A 16,107-nucleotide genomic window follows, 5' to 3' on the forward strand; every position below is an offset into this window, starting at 1 on the left:
TATTGCGTACTGACAAAACAGTTTTAAAAGCTTTACTGAAGAGAGCATATTTTTCCTGCTGCTCATTAAAGACTCCTATCATATTAAAACACTTCCAAAAGTTTTCATTATTTGAACAGAGTCTGATCAGTTATTTGTCTGAGTGATTTCAATATGGTAATACAGCAGTGACAGAATTTTTTTGAAAAAAATAAAACAATAAGATAGATTACAACCAAATTATTTGAATTTCAATACTATCCTTAGTTGCAGATGCCAGTATTAACTCTGGGAGATGCTACTTTCTAAAAATTTAATGAAAAATGAGAATGAATGATTGCTGCCAGCTAACTGTTGAAATCATATATATTGCATACATCCATAATAGATGATCATTTAATCTTCATTTAATCTTGAGGGTTATGCTTAGCTTTCAATCATTTAGGGGGCTTAATCATCTCTTCAAATGTCAGAATTACCAACCTTTGTCAAACTTCAATTCATGGGAGTGGTAAGGCAAGCCTTCACATGGCAGTTTATCTCTATACCCTAAAGTTGAAAGATCTTGAAATGTTTTCCAGCCAACAGAGGTTATTTTTCTCCAGTAGTTATGAATTGCTCAATTGTAATTTTAAAATTCCTTAAGGATGATTTAGATGGTGTTGAAGGAAAGATGTTTTCAGTGACTGAATACTCCTTATCTTCATCTCACACTGTTCTAAAAGTTTGACTGCTCTAATTTTCAAGCTATCTAATCTTTTATGTGCTAAAGTATATGAAATCATGCATTATTAGAAGTATGAATTACAAGAAGAGTTCATTTATTTGGTGTTATATATACCCTTTATCTAAAATGCATTATGTGGTTAAAATTTTTTCATTTGGTAATATTCATTAAGTTTCAAACTCTTCTTTCAACAAAACTGAGAACAAAATTGCTTCAACCTGATTGAGATATTTTAACTGGGGAAAGAAAAGAGTGACTTTTTTACAAAATCTGTAATAATCAGTGAATGTTTTGATGCTTGACAGTGAATTGGGTGTGAATCCTGTGTATAATGGATGTTCTTTTCTGGGAGATCCATTCAAGTGAGTGCACAGGCCTCAGGAGTCTCACAATGGAAAACAGCAACACATTCTTCCTTCAGAAATTCAAGTTTTTCAATTTCTTAGAACATGTGGAATGTATTATATTCCTTTCACTGTTGCATCTGAGGCATGCATGACTATTTTCTTTGTATACACATAGTTGGAAAGAGTGCAGGAATCTATTAAAGGCAAACTCTATTTGATGTTGAGCTTTCAATTTAAATTATTTTCATTGTAGAAGTAAGGAGTTTTATCACTTGACTTTTTGTAAAGATGTGATTATAGTACTAAGACAATGCATATCATTTTACCAATAAAGTGAAGCTTACCAGAGTGGAATGCCGCAGTTGAGAGCAGGGGACATTTCCACCTTGAAGAAAATCAGATGATGCTTGAAAGGCAAAATAGAATTTCCCTGAAATGCCCTTTAAAATAATGTTCCCAATTCCTACCTGAAATGGTGTCCAACCTGCCCAAGAACGATGCTTTCAGGACAGACGATTTGTTCTACAATGAAAACACAGTGTGAGCCTGCACTTGTGCTTTTTAGTTTAGTCCTAGGACTTGGGGATTTGTTTTTTGTTTTCAAGTGTCACTAAATCTTTCTCCCTGCCCCTCTGCTGCAAGATTAATTATTTTCTGTACAAGGGCCCTTCTTTCAAAGTCCTCCATTATTCTGTTTTGATCATACTGGGGAACTTATCCAAGTCAACAGAAAGGCAGCCTTTATCACAGAGAGGCTGTTCATGAAGTGGATGGTTTCATATATTGCTGGGAGAGAATTGCCTTAACATTGCTTATTCACACTGCTGTGCCAGGTGCACCCACTTACATGGCTCAAAACGCTGCTACCACCACATCCTCTGCTGCCAAGACCATTATGCGCTCTGAGTGATGGAGCAAGAGGCAGGACTTAGATCTTCTCTGCTGGGAAGTGGAGGGAGAGAGACCGATTTTTGTGTCTCAAAAGAAAAAAAAAAATCTGCTGTAGGGAGCCTTTTAACTCACTGAGGCTCTGCTTCTCTGAGTGCTTCGGAAGAAGATGGAGAGGAAAATAGCAGGAGTTCAGAACAAGACTCTGCTCTGCATCACTGCCCCAAGATACTGTAAAGAGGACAAAGGGAAACTGGGATATAAATGGAGAATGACATTTTCCTTGCATTGTCCACAATGAATACATTTGTACATGAACAAAATCGTTGGAACGAGACAACATGCATGCCTGATGCTGAAGAAAAGCTTGTTTGTGCTTAGTACATTGAAGACATTGTTCGAAAATAGTTCATCCTTTTGTAAATATTGCCTCGGCATTGGTGCCAGGGTCACTGTTGCTTTGCGCTATCAGCTGAATAAGTATCAGTCATGCACATGCTGCTGGGAGAAATTTTAATACGGGCACCAGATTTAAGAGCAGAAAATGATCCTCTTAAGGACCGTCCCCTTCATTTGTAGTTAATACTCCCTGCTTTACTCTTAGTCTTTTTTCTTCCAAACTTACCCGATTTTCTTGCACTTAAAGGGCGTTTCATACATGTCACCAGGAAATAAAACTTGCCCCATCCCTCAGGCACTGCTAGTGTGTGTACAGAAAGCAGACCTCCCTTTCTGACAAAACCCTGGTAGGAGGAAATACTGCCTTTGCTTTTCATTTGCAGTGATACAGCTACAGCAGATACAGGCTACGCTCCCTCCTCGTGCAAAGTGGCTGAGGTCAGCTGAGCAGCGCCGCGATGGAGATCTTGGCTCTTCAGTTTGTTTGCTTGTTTTTTGGAAAGACATTTACATGGAAACATTGCTTTTCTTTTCTCCAGAAGTTTTGAGAATCCAGCAAAACAAATACTTGTACCACATGCAAAACCAAATCTAAGAAATTAATACAGTATGTTCTGCATCCAGTGAAAGCTTCCTTGTATCCCTGAGCAGAAGGCAAATATGATGAACAAGATACATTTGTATTCATCCCCATACCCAGATTTTTTGGCAAGATAAACCACAATCTGAAACTACAAAAATTGAAGGACCCTCCAGCATTTCACGCTAGCAGGCAAATACAGCTATCCCTATGATGCAGTCAAATAGATGAAAGTGGACTAGAGACTTGAAAAAAAAAAGATCAATGGAAAAGCTGAAAATTATACCTTTAAAAAATTCTATGATGTCCAGGCAATTTTGAAAATGTTTCTCTGCCCTAAATAAGGTATAGTTCAAGTTCAAATAAGATGCAGTAGGAGCTATTGTATCAGACTTACACAGCGTCTGAATATAATGATGCCACACATTCTGAAGATTACTATACTCTGCCACTCTGTGCTTTTATCTCTATGGCCATGCCCCAGGGTTAAAAAGGTTCAAATCAGGCCTCCAGATTTTGCAGTTGCGAGTTTCATTAGGGTGACAGAACAGGGACATCACAAGTGCTTTTCTTACAGCTTGCACTGCTCAGTTTGAAGTTGTATTGTGCTCACCCACCCTCACCTGGGCAAAAGCACCAGGCACTCAATCTGCTCCTGGCTGGTGGGACAGGGCTGGGGGGACAAGAGTCCTGCTCTGCTGCTGGCTTGCTTGGTGACAGTGGACAACTTCTGAGAGAGCCTTCTGGGAAGGATGGTGGCATAGCCTGGAAGCTAGGGAAGCTGGAACTAGATACTATCTAAGGTCCTTTTCACCCTGACCCATTCTATGATTCTATGATAGGTGATCACCCCATTTTTTTAGGAGGTCCGTGTGCTTTAGTTCAGCAACTGCTTTTATGTATTTGACCTCTGCCTGCACTTATGGCACAGAAGATGTGCTCTTCTGGGTGTTCCCAGCTCAGATAGAACTTGTCCTGTTACCACCTTGATTACAGCTGTGGGGTTTTTCTGCCGTGTTATTGCCTTTTATTTTTTGCCATGTGATTACAACAATAAAGGTTTCACATTGTGCTGTCTCCTAAAAATCTATAATCTATAGATCAAGGATGAATGTCCAAAGACTGTACTAATTAATTAATGGAAAATTTACTTCATATCTGGTAATAAGGATTTGCTAAAAATTATTCCATCATATGTTACTTCAGTCTTTCTGATAAATACCTTAATGAAGGCAATTTTTATGTCTTCTAATTCAGGTCTGCCATCCAGGAGCTGTTTCGAGATTGTGAAATATTAGATAATTGCCTGCAAAACTGTTGCACATATTTTTTTTCAGAAGCAATACCACAGTGCATCCCAAACTAAAACAAACATATACTTTCACACATGTAAGAGTCAACTAACAACGGTAAAAAAGTATATAATTGAAAAAAAAAAAAAGCAGACCACTAAAATTCATGGTTCAGTCTTTATTATTACTATTACTGAAATCATTTGTGGCTACTGCACAAGGTGATAAATTGATTTTTTTTTTTTTCAATTGGTTCTGTAGTTTTTGGAACTAAAATGTTGAGAAGACTGCTCAAAACCAACTACAGTACCCAAATTGCTTTTGTTTGAGCTCTGAACACCTTGAGCTCTCATTTCAGTGTAGTTCTCTGCATATTTTCCAGCACTGCAATGGATCTAGGATTCTATCCTTCCTCTCTCAATGGTTCAAAAATAATAAGAAAACCTAGGGGTAAAAGGAAAACAAAATCCTCTTGCAGTAAAATTATGTTGACTAGAAATGTGAATTTAAATCAGAACTAGAATCCATTTCTGCAGCAATCACTGCAATGATTTAATTTCGTATATGGTAGAATTCAGCACACTTTTTGAGTAAAATTTATAAATTTTATTCCAAAAAACTGGAGTTAAAATGTTTCTCCAGTGCAGCAGAAAAAAGAAGATCAAAAAGTTGCCATTGTAGAAATGAGGACTGATTACTCATAGCAGACTGAGTAATCAAGGAGACAGTATATACTTATCTTAAGAAGGTATAGCTTTCCTCCCTACCTGCATTTTGCAGTGGGTACAGAGCCTCAACCTTCTGCCATATTTCTGGTAAGCAGAAAGGAAGTTTATCCATATCTTCACAGGACAGAATGATAACAAAGACATTGCAATACAATGGAGTTATTTCAAAATACTGCTTCTCTCAGTACTGGGTGGTTCCTTGATAGACCATAAATATAAATATTCAAGAAAAAGTACTGTCAACAAAGGAACATCCTATCTTACGCCCTGGGAGTGATTTAAAGTAAGCAATTTTATTAATAGGATTCCAGCAGTAGCCTATACAAGGTTTTACCACTGTCTTTAGATGACACTCTGACATCATAAACAATATATTATTAATTATAATTTGCTTTTAGCATCCAGGTGTCCCACTTCAGACCAGGGACCTTACCTCTGGGCACTGTAAAAATTCATTAGAAATGTGTCTCAAGAGATTAAGATGAGTATCTGGCTACATCTTGGCCTTGATTGCAAAAGAGCACACTGTCAAGCACACTACCTTAATAACATATTTACTGATGTTCAATTAGATGGTAGACAACAAAACTGATCACCACACTTAAAAATATTTGCTGCTGCCTTACAGCAGTGAAAAATGTTACTATCCATCATGCATATGGCAGAACCCTTGGCTTAACACCAGTTCCTGCAATCACCCTCCATACCTTGTGGAGGAGCTGCCAAGTGCATCCAACCCCGCTTCTCCTCACCTACAGTTTTCCTCGTGTCCCTCAGCAGCAGTGACAGGGAAGGCTGCTGAAGACTGAGAACAAAAGCCCTCCAAAAAACTATGCCCTTCCTGTCCAACTACAGGTTAATGGATCCAATGCTCTCTCTTGCTTATCAATGATTTTTAGCATGACATTGAACAACTGCTTTACCATTATTAGTAGATTTGATCTGTGAGGATAGAAGAGGGGAAGAAAGGTGCAAATGAGGGTCAAACTATGACCAGACTATTCTACATACTTACTCTCATCACCCCTTAGCATTCCAGTAGTGCCACAGCTATCTCCTCTTATGTTGGATACTTTTCCATCTGGCTTTTCTGAAGGTGGGGGAGAAGCCTGCGAAGCAAACTGTTGTTTTCCTTTAGTGCAGTGGGTTTTGTTTGTCTGATATTGGCTTCCTAGCTTTGATTTTGCAATGTTTTTTAAACACACGCGTTGCCATGCCTTTACGCTAAAGGCAGACAGACCAAAGAAACATGTGCAACACTTGGAAAGTGGTAGAAGAGTTTCACGCAGCACCATAATAAGGAGATTTTATTTTTTTTAAGAACTTTGTTCCCTGTCCCTTTCTTTGCAATTCCTAACATTTTGCTTGCTTTTTGAACCACTGCCAAGCTGTGCATTGATGTTTTTGTGGCAGCATTTATTAGAGCCCCATGATGCTGCTCTGGAGGGGTCGGAGCCAGCCAAGACCCTCTGCGTCTCACAGGGCATTTATCCACAGCAAAGCTCATCTGCTGTTTTCTTGCTCAGTCACTCAGCTTCATGGCCTCTTCCCTCATCCTCCCTTCATGCTCACATTAATCTCTGCAACTTTTGTTCTTGCTCCTTCACACAACATTTCTGAACATGCTGGTGGAGGGGCTCTGCTACTCAACTCCCATCACCACAAAAAGTGATCATTTGTTTCTGACCTTTGCTTCCTCTCTTTCATGTGATCATTGTCCACGTGAGAAGCTGCCTCTTTGCCCATGCAGCTTAACGTTTTTGAGAGCCTCTGCTAAAAGGTGTCAAATGTCTTTCTTTAATTCCTTTTAAGTGTGTCGACCAGATCTCCCCACCCCATAGACAGGGATTTGTGAGGCATCCCCTCCCTTTGCAAGAGCTGCCTGCTTCTTCCCCTGTCATGCTGGTTTTCTTCAAAGTACTTTTTTGATACAGTTAATAGGGGGGTTATATATGTAACAGGCCAGATGAATGTTCTTTTCTGATTTCTTCATTTGGGTATAATTTCAGGTTTTCAAAGGATGCTTTTTAACTTGTAGCAACCATGACCAAGTTGTTTAGGTATGTTCACGTGCTTTTTAAGACTTTATAAAACCTCCAAGATATGATCAGCCCTGGGCTGGACTAGAAGTGAAGCGTGAAAGTCCTGGAGGAGTAAATTGCAGGATTTAGAGGCTCTTATGTCTATGGTCTTCTCAGCTACGTGCTGAAGACTCCAAGAAAATCCATGTTTCACTACTATCTCTGTGAGTGAGCTTCTCTGTGACTCCTTTAGATGGAGGTGAAATGGCCAAAAAACTTAAGTTTTGTTCTGGGCTTCTTAATTTCTGTGTGGGAAAACTTGGTCCTTGAATCCAAGCACAAGAGCAGTCACCTCAACTAAGATTTCAGAAGTAATGAGAGTTTAACAGAAGGAACAATTGGGACTGCCCATCAAGAATTTGGATGCAAGGAAGCGTGGGATAAAATTGGGTAAATAGAAAATAAGAAAAACACTACAAAGCTTTCCTAATAATAGGTTATGGCACACTAGCCAGACATTTACAAAAACCCACCAAACCCTACTATCTACATCAAGGAAGTGAGTTGACCTAATCTGACTGGATTTCAGGAAAACATTTGTTAGTATGCTACTTGAAAAAAAAATAAACTGCGGAAGACAGCAGTTGCTAAATTAACTCTTAGTATGAATAAAAGCTTGCAAAGTAGTTTGGAAAGTCTCAAGCTAGAAGAAAGTTGATAGTGGGCTTCCTTAAAGAATGATCTCAGACAGGTCCTTCTAGTTATTGTCACTGACTACCTTAAACTAGGAATGATCAGCTGAGGATACAAGCTGGGGTAGTGCCTGCCCAAAATGGGGCTGGAATATTGTATAACAATGGGCATGAGAGTCATTTTACATGATGAGCTTGACTCAGTACCCTGGTCTATACCAAACTTAAGAATAAATTCTTCAGTATGGTATTTTCACTATAAAGAGAAACCAAGTGGTCAAGTTTCTTAGCTGTCCTGCAGGCACAGAAGTAAAACATATCAAATAAAATTGCTATATAAAAATGTCACAATAAAACTGCCATATAGCAAGTTCCAAGTGAAGGCAAAAAAAAAAAAAAAAGGAAAACAGATTTTTGCTTGTTTAATTAGAGACAGTCATAATGTTAGTTAACTTCCACAAATAAAATGACCAAAATCCTCCAGGTTCTTGTATTTTAAAAAAATTAATTCTCATTTTTAGATGTTATTCAAGAGCACCACACAAGTCTTGTACATCTGTTTCCCCTTCAATTTCACGGGCATCACCTGTAAACTGGAGATTAACCTATAAGATCAATAGAAACAATATAATGTGACACTAAGCCCATCTCCTCTGTTGATCCTGTAAAAATATTTCAGAATTTGGTCTCTTGCTCCCAGAGCTGTCAAACGAAGCCAGTGCAGGACAGCGAGTCAGAAGTGCTGTACAAATTCTGGAAGGCTTACCTGAGCTAACACACTGGGATATGCCTGAGGTAACCTAATCCTAGAGACAACTCTGTTTCATGAGCCAAGCTAGCTCACCTGCAGTGCTCTGTGCTGTGTCGTGTGTGTGTGCCAGCTCACGTCCGTACTCGTGCAGAGCGGAGAGATTCCCAAACAAATCTGGACATGCCGGGAAATTCAGAGGAAGCCTGTGACTTTGATGAAAGCAATGACACCCTTTCATAAAAAAGCCTTTTGACACCCTTGTCATGCAATACCAGTACGATAGTGCAAAGGTCAAGGTCACAAGCTAGGAATGAAGAAGTTTTGCTGCCAGTATCCATAAAAAAAGGGTAAATTGGGTGTTTCAGTCAATCCTCAAGGCTTTTGAGATACCGATAGCAGGTAGCTCTAGGCATAGGAAGGTATTAATGCCACCATAAGAGGCTCTGGCAACATCTCATCTGGAGCACTGTGCTTACTTCTAACCCCGCAGATTAAAAGAGATTTACTGGAAGTGGAGGTGCAAAGGAGGGTTAGAAGAACGGTCAGGGAAAAGCACCGTTCTCTACGACAGGTACAGCACAGCTGGTTTGGCTGAACTGAGGCCAAGCAGGTTCTAACTCAAGGGAGGACAGACCGGAACGGACTTTATATTGGGTGAGAGAAAAGCTCTTTAAACTGAAGTCAAAGACCTTGCAGAACGTGAGAGGTTCAGCTGGTCAAGATACACATGATCTGAAATCTTTAACCATGCAGAGGAATGGAAAAACAGAGGCAAGCTGATGGCGGGGGTAGCTTCAAGATGGAGTCCAGTGTCTCTGCATGTTAAGTTGAAGAGTGCCACACGGCTGCCTGCGATAGAGAGGATCGGGCCCCACAGCAGAGCAGGTCTTCTCCAGCCCTGCTGCCCACTCTGTCAAGGACAAAGCTGGCTATGAAAGCTCTGATTTTCAAAACACGTATCCAATTTACACATTTGTCACCAGCCAGTTTATCACCACCCACTATCTTATATTCAGTAGTGTTACACAAGAGTGTAAATTAATGTGGAGTGCAATACCCCTAATTATTACAACTGGGGAGCAAATGGGGCCATGCATATGCAAATATCTAATTAGTCACGTCGTGGTTGTCTGTCTGTGGAAATACCCTGTGTGACTATGAAATCGTACTGCCTGCTTTGGCTTATACAATGATGTGTGTTGCTGCGACTCTTGCATAAGGAGAATTAGTCCTTCTGTTTTAATAATACTGCACCATTCTGCTCAATTCTGAGCCCTTAATCTTGCATCACAGTGAAACACTGTAACAGCAACACATAATTGTCTATTTTTCCAATTTTCTGTTTTGTAAAATGCTAGTTCCTGACCTCCGCTGAATGTGTACAGTGGCCTACCTTGACACAATATTAGATTAATGTTAACTGAAAAGAGTTCCAGTGCAGCTGTAATAGAAAAAAGGACTATGACTTCACCTACTCATGAATTTCAGGTTTCGGTCTTCTTTTCTCAGAAGAATGTTATCATCTCACTATGACACATGCAGTTTCACAAGTTCTGTTTGTTTTAGCCTGAAATGACCTGGCCTTATTAGGTCCTTCTATCCCCTCCAGTTTTGGTGGACCCAAGTGCCTCCTTAGTGGTATTGCAAAAGGAAATCCCCATAAACCACATAAATCCCTAAAAAAGCTGATGGCAAAACTGAGCAGATCTCTGTTCGGGCAGGCAGCGTCCTCCCCTTGCACAGTGCTGCCATGGGTGTCGATGGCAGCCCTGCAAAGAGACAGAGGATGGCACAGCAGCCTGCAGGTTTTGCTTGCTCTCCATCACTGAAAGGACACCCTCACCCAGAGCACTTTTTCTGTATTTGCCCATTATTTAAGGGACCTTATTGCCAGGATTTCCAGGGCAACATCATTGCTGTCGTGCTCCTGTAATTTACAGATAAAGGGTGACGAAAGAGAAATGTGCTTTGGAGGACTGGGCACGATATGGGGTTGTGTTCACTAAGGCTGGCAAGATACTTGCCTTTCTGCTCAATTTGTAGGGCTAACTACTGCTTTCTGAATTATCACTACTTAGTTTTGATGAGTGTCAGCAATGGATCGATAAAAAATGTGTTTCTGTGGTTTTAAAAATACCTCCAGTATTTCTCCAGAATACGGTAATTCCTTGTCTTATTGCCTATACACAGCAATTCAGATTCCTTGTAATTACTAACTAATTTTATGGTTAATTTTACCTCCTTCCCCCTCTCCCAAAATGCAGACATGTATATTCTTATGTCCATATGCATGCCTCATCAAAATTATTTCAGCATAAGCGTGAATACCACGAACCAAAAGTTTGGCATCCCTGCTACAGTGAAAGATGACTGCCACCTATGGGTAAGAGCTCATGTTAACATATTTAGATAAAATTTTAATATTATTCTTGTTAGTTAATTTAATTTGTAATTATCTACCAGGACAGAGTTCTGATTCATTTGCTTATATTTTGTCAACAACAATCACTGCTCATGATCTGAAAGTCAGGTATTAAACCAACTCCCTTACAAAGGAGCATCAGCCTTACGATGAATAAAAAAATGGGGTACGACGTTCTTATTTTTCTTACTCTGAATAAAAACTACATAGAAGTAGTCTAAGTCCCTATGCAAAGAAAAAAGACTCATTGCTACACAACTAGGTACAGCATATTAGATAAAGCTGTATTTAATGACTACTATAATTTTAAAGCTTAGCCGTCTCAAGGTTTTAATAGTTTGCTTGCTGCTTTCTTTTACTAAATACATACAAATAGCTTAGCTGCGCAGTTCCATGAAAATATGTGTATAACCAGTATGTCATAGTAATTTTCTTTCCAAAGTTTTTCATTTTTCATAGTAAAATGAAAGCTAAGTGGGGGAAGGGAGGCAGTAGAAAAATGTATGTCCCGATTACGTAAGCCTCAATTTTTCTGATAATCAATCTGCGCAGCATTTACCTAGAAAACTCAAAAGAAAGCACAGACTGGAAAGCCAAAGTTATCGTATCAAAAATACTTCTTTTTGATTCACTGTTCAGGTACTTAAAAGCAAACAGCCTGACAATTCTATATATCTGACTATCAAAGAGAAAAACACTCGATTATGGCTGCTACACTGTAGTAAGCTGCATTAAAATGGACATTACGATCTCCTTCTCAGAAATACCATACATAAAAATAGCTGGAAGTCTAGCAAATTAACGCATGTATTTCAGTTTGGAAAAAATCATTTTGCTCCAGTAAACGGAAGCTAATTGTAGCCATTATATTTCTCCCTTTCGGGGCTGGGACACATTTTCTGAAGTATTTCTGAAGGAAGAGAGACAGAACTTAACGAAAGAAAAAATCATATTAAAAGAGAGAACAACTAATAAAAACTAAGAATAAGTCCAATACTGATTTTTAAAGAAATCTCCCTTTTAAAGTAATCTTAGTCTTGGGCCTTCTCATTCATACTGTACTTTGCTAAATATGATAATTGGCCTATCTAAAAAACCCGAAATCAATATTACACTAGTGCTTACCTCCTCCATTTTCACTAAATAAAACTAATACTAAACCTATGTTATAAACTTGCCAAATACTGTAAAAGTGGTCAGTAAATGTTGCTCAAATATCTGAGGTCCACACATCACCATTTCATGCTTGCTTTCCGACGGTAACGGTACCCTTTATAATCTACATAACTCAGACACCTGCGGTAAAATCTTTGTGCTTCATAGACAAAACCATCTTGTAGGTAAAGTCACTGCTCCACAGTAATATATTAATGATGTATTTTCCTGATATATTTTAGGCCAAAAATAGCATTCTTCAATTTACATCCTTGTGTCCACTTTGGCTACCGAATCAAACTGTCACCAGCCCAGTAACATTTCCTTGTATTTTCAAACCACGCTTTAAACTTAAACCACTTAGTCTCCTTTGATGAGAACTTTGTATCAGACAGAAATTACTCCTTAGCACATTTGATGAATCCAGCTTAAAATTAAACACCAGAACTGCATGAACATCTGTGACAAATGACTTGTCTCAGCCATCCTGCTCTTTCTTATTTAATCTCCCACTGAAGTACAATTTCCTAGGTACACCATTTTACAGTGCAGACCTCCTCCCACCAACCTACTGCTTGCAAGAGGAATTAAAAAAAATATTTTTTCCATGTGCCATACCAAAATCTGAACAGATTATAGTTGCACCTTTTAAAAAAATTAGAAGTGGGAAAGTGGAAATAAAAGCTAGTACCTCAAATTTACAAAAGCAACAAAAAGGTAAAAAAATGTAGGAATGCAATAAAGCATTGTTAAACTAATAGATCTACTAACCAAATATGAAACAAACCCTCCTTTCCTGGTTACTACTTGCATATTCTACAAGTAAAAAGGAAGAGCAAAATTTTTTTATGTATGGTCGGTATGATGGATTTTGAGATATTCCTATTTCAGTCTCTTTAAAACCAAGGCCATCTTAAAGGACAGGGTACTCGAAAAGATCTACATGATACTGGAAAACGTAGACAGGTTTTTCCTGATTTTTTGCCACCAATGATCTCTGTGTTTTACAGAGGGGAAAAAAACCCCCACGAATCAGGCAGTGTTTCTAATTCTCTGAAGTGCTTGTTGTTAATTTTATACCTTTACAAAATGACAAGTAAAATTCCACTTTCCAAGTAAAGCAATACAGAACGTCGTATCATAGCTTTAAAAAATTATTCTTTCTGTTCTATATAGATGTCTCATCCATTTCACTTGAATGCTGCTTATACTGTATAACACAGATTTTACTTTAAATAATAGTACTTAATGCCCATATGGATTTTTTGTTACCTAATAGCTTTGCTAGATTGGTCATGGATTTTTTACTGTGCTATGTATTTTTTCAGTACTTAGTTACATGCCTGCATTCTCCAACAGAGGTTCAAAATATTACTGCATTCTGGTCTATTCCACTGTTTTGACACTGAAGTGCATTCAGATACTCATAATGTGCTTATAGAGGCAACTAAACAAAAGAACAGGTTACCTTTTGATGTACTGGAATGAATGGGACTTTATTCTAATGGGGGAAAACCTGTTTGTTCGTAATAATTTAGTTTATAGCTGAGAAAGAGAGCAATACACCTGTAACTACCTCACTGAAAATTCCAGGGATGCAAGGAGCTTCACAAAAAGTCTGCAGTTACCTTGTTTTTTAAGTAACCATGCAGAGCTGACAGCTATTAGCAGTAGGAAGGACTTGCATAACGAGGACTTGAAGGAAGGCTTAATACTATCCATGCCAGAGTGATTTAAAGAGAATGAAGGCACGTATTTCTTTATGATGCATTATGTAACAACAGAGAGGGCAATGTGAGGCATTCAAAAAACTACGGGACCCACATTTGATCTTATTCTTGGTATTTATCACACGAATATTTAATAGTGCTTCTAGCGTAAGGCTTATGAAACACCAAGCATAGGAATGTTATCTGGTACAAATTAGTTCGGAATATTTTAGGTGATGTTTTCTAAGTTTTGTACATCTTTAGGAAAATATAATAGGCCCTATAATTCATCTGCTTCAAACTTCTGCAATACATGCAATCTCAGATAAAATAAAATTGTCAAAATCAGTGATAGCTGGACCTTCTGGTTCACATTAGTGTGAAGAAAAAACTGCTGTTGAGCTGACACATTGATAGATTACGAGTTCTGCTGAAGAATAGCTAAAAATGGTGATTCAATCTTGTCATTACTATATAACAAGAATAACAGAAGTGGAGATGATACTCATGGTATCATGTCTTTTATCAAAACCCTAAAGGGTTCTGATGCATCGAACACATTCTCTTCCTGAGAGCTTCTGGTTCTAAAAAATACCTGGGTAAGTAAATGAAACTAAATAGGCCTATTAAAAAAACAGGATCAGTTTGTGCCCTAAATTTATTTAAACATTGATATAAATAGCAGATTGTAAAAAGACTTCGTTTTTTTTGGGGGGGGGGGAAGGGGGGTTGGTCCTCTTTTTTTTTTTTTTTACAGTAGAAATGCTGGCCTTGTAATGACGAAATGGAGAGCTAGGAGGATTATGAAACACAAGTAACATGAAGGGCAAATCTGACTGAAAGAGAGGGAGAATATTATTCCAATTATTTAAAACTCCACTGGGTTTCTTTACTAACTTAAATCAATACAGCTCCCCTGAAATCGGTAGGCTGATACAGATGCATCCAAGATGTATGTAAGATAATGTGGATCATCATCTTCTGTTAGGACAGTAAATAAAAACACTTGTATAACCATCTTTTCTAAACAGCTCCCTAATCTTTAGATATGCAAAAGAGAACTTTTAAAAGAGGCACCTTAAGTACTTCTGCTATTCTACCCCTGGTCCTCTGTTGATCTGAAACTTGCGTGGTCGTTTATGCTGAAGTGAAGTCAGGTTTAAAAACTGACTTCTGTCCCTCAGTGCTTCATACTTCCCTTGCTGCTGCAAATCACCACAGAAGGCTCAAGATGGAGGGAACAGGGCCTGGGTGGCTTGTGCCTTCCTCCCACAGAGATCACCAAATGCTCCTGGCACTTACTTCCGATGCATCCAAGGAGTTCTGCAACAACAGAAGGGGAAACAAGGCTTCACAGTCCTCATCTTTCACTGAGAGAAATAACAGGTAAGGAGAAGGAGGATACAGAAACATGGGGGAGGACGGGGGGAACGATTTCTTTTTAGAGGCTCCCCTTTTCCAAAGGGAAAGAAACCTTGAAACAAACTTCATCATATCACAGAGATGTAGACAGGTAGGCACCTCAGATTTCTGATAAATTGGGAAGTTTGTGTCAGGGAAAGATTAGGCATTCATTTGATTTTTAGTTTTACCGGGGCCTCTTCAGCAAGAATTCGCAGCTTCTCCTGAAATAATTCATGTTGCAATGTTGCATAGGAATTTCTGATTTTATAAAAAAACACTCTCCAACAAAACTGTGACTTAAGCTGTGTTCTTAATTTGATGATGAATGGGGAAGAAAAGCAGCAAAGCAGAAAGTTTATCACCCTACTCTAAAATGTAGGGAGAACCAGAAACTGAAATCAAATTTGAAAAAAAAAAAGTCTCAGCCCTGTTCTGTGTTTTGCCTACAGTTCTTACACATGCATTTGCTTTTTGAGTATGCAGGCCGACATCTTTAGGATATTCAGGCAACGTATTAACACGCTGTAGACACGGGAAAGAAATAAGTCAGAAATATTTGTAGGGTGTGAAGCAGTAAACAGTAACCAAGCAGCAATGTTTTACGTAATGCTATTAAGGCATGACAGCAGAGTAGATTTATACAATGTCCTCTCAACCTTGTAAGCTTGGTAACAAGTGAAATGGGTTAAATTTCCGGAGTTTGGAATGCAATTGATTTATGTTTGTTTCACAATGCTACGCAGCTCTTAAATGTACGAGCTCCTGTGGATGAAGTCTGCTTTTAGGACAGGCCCCGCAGTGACAGGCTGCGGCATGGCAGGGAGAAGCCCAGGTAATTCTGGCGGGGCAGCGGCTGGCGATGCAGGACCCAGCAGGTATCCAGCCATCCAGCCAGCCCGCCTTACGTAAGGACTTCATTTTCGGTAGGCTACATCTCGCCGCCACGCGAGGCACGGAAGAGGAGGCTATTCCATCTCCCTGTGCAGCCCCAGTCCCCTGTGCCAGGCCCAACG

The 16,107-nt window shown here is 39.0% G+C and overlaps 1 protein-coding gene and 1 long non-coding RNA gene across 22 annotated transcripts in view; one reads left to right on the top strand and one right to left on the bottom strand.

Annotated features, from left to right (window-relative positions):
- Nucleotides 1–16,107, bottom strand: part of LOC125322923 — a 47,944-nt gene that overhangs the window by 30,965 nt on the left and 872 nt on the right. For 9 of the 11 annotated variants that reach the window (XR_007202287.1, XR_007202285.1, XR_007202291.1 and 6 more), the window contains one exon: nucleotides 1,398–15,013. This is a non-coding gene — a long non-coding RNA (uncharacterized LOC125322923). The remainder of the gene's footprint in view (nucleotides 1–1,397; nucleotides 15,014–16,107) is intronic. The other 2 variants (XR_007202289.1, XR_007202284.1) reach the window with 2 other exon arrangements.
- LOC125322922 overlaps nucleotides 14,922–16,107 on the top strand; it is a 34,317-nt gene continuing 33,131 nt past the window's right edge. For 5 of the 11 annotated variants that reach the window (XR_007202279.1, XR_007202278.1, XR_007202277.1 and 2 more), the window contains exon 1: nucleotides 14,988–15,076. Coding sequence is in view for 6 of the 11 variants with exons in the window: in XM_048297321.1 (XP_048153278.1) it covers nucleotides 14,922–15,076 (155 nt within the window). In the remaining 5 variants the exon portion in view is untranslated. Of the gene's footprint in view, nucleotides 15,077–15,837; nucleotides 16,018–16,107 lie in introns of all 11 variants that reach the window. The other 6 variants (XM_048297322.1, XM_048297324.1, XM_048297323.1 and 3 more) reach the window with 3 other exon arrangements.

Source organism: Corvus hawaiiensis, chromosome 3, assembly GCF_020740725.1.
Source record: "Corvus hawaiiensis isolate bCorHaw1 chromosome 3, bCorHaw1.pri.cur, whole genome shotgun sequence".
In the NCBI taxonomy this organism is placed as follows: Eukaryota; Metazoa; Chordata; class Aves; order Passeriformes; family Corvidae; genus Corvus; species Corvus hawaiiensis.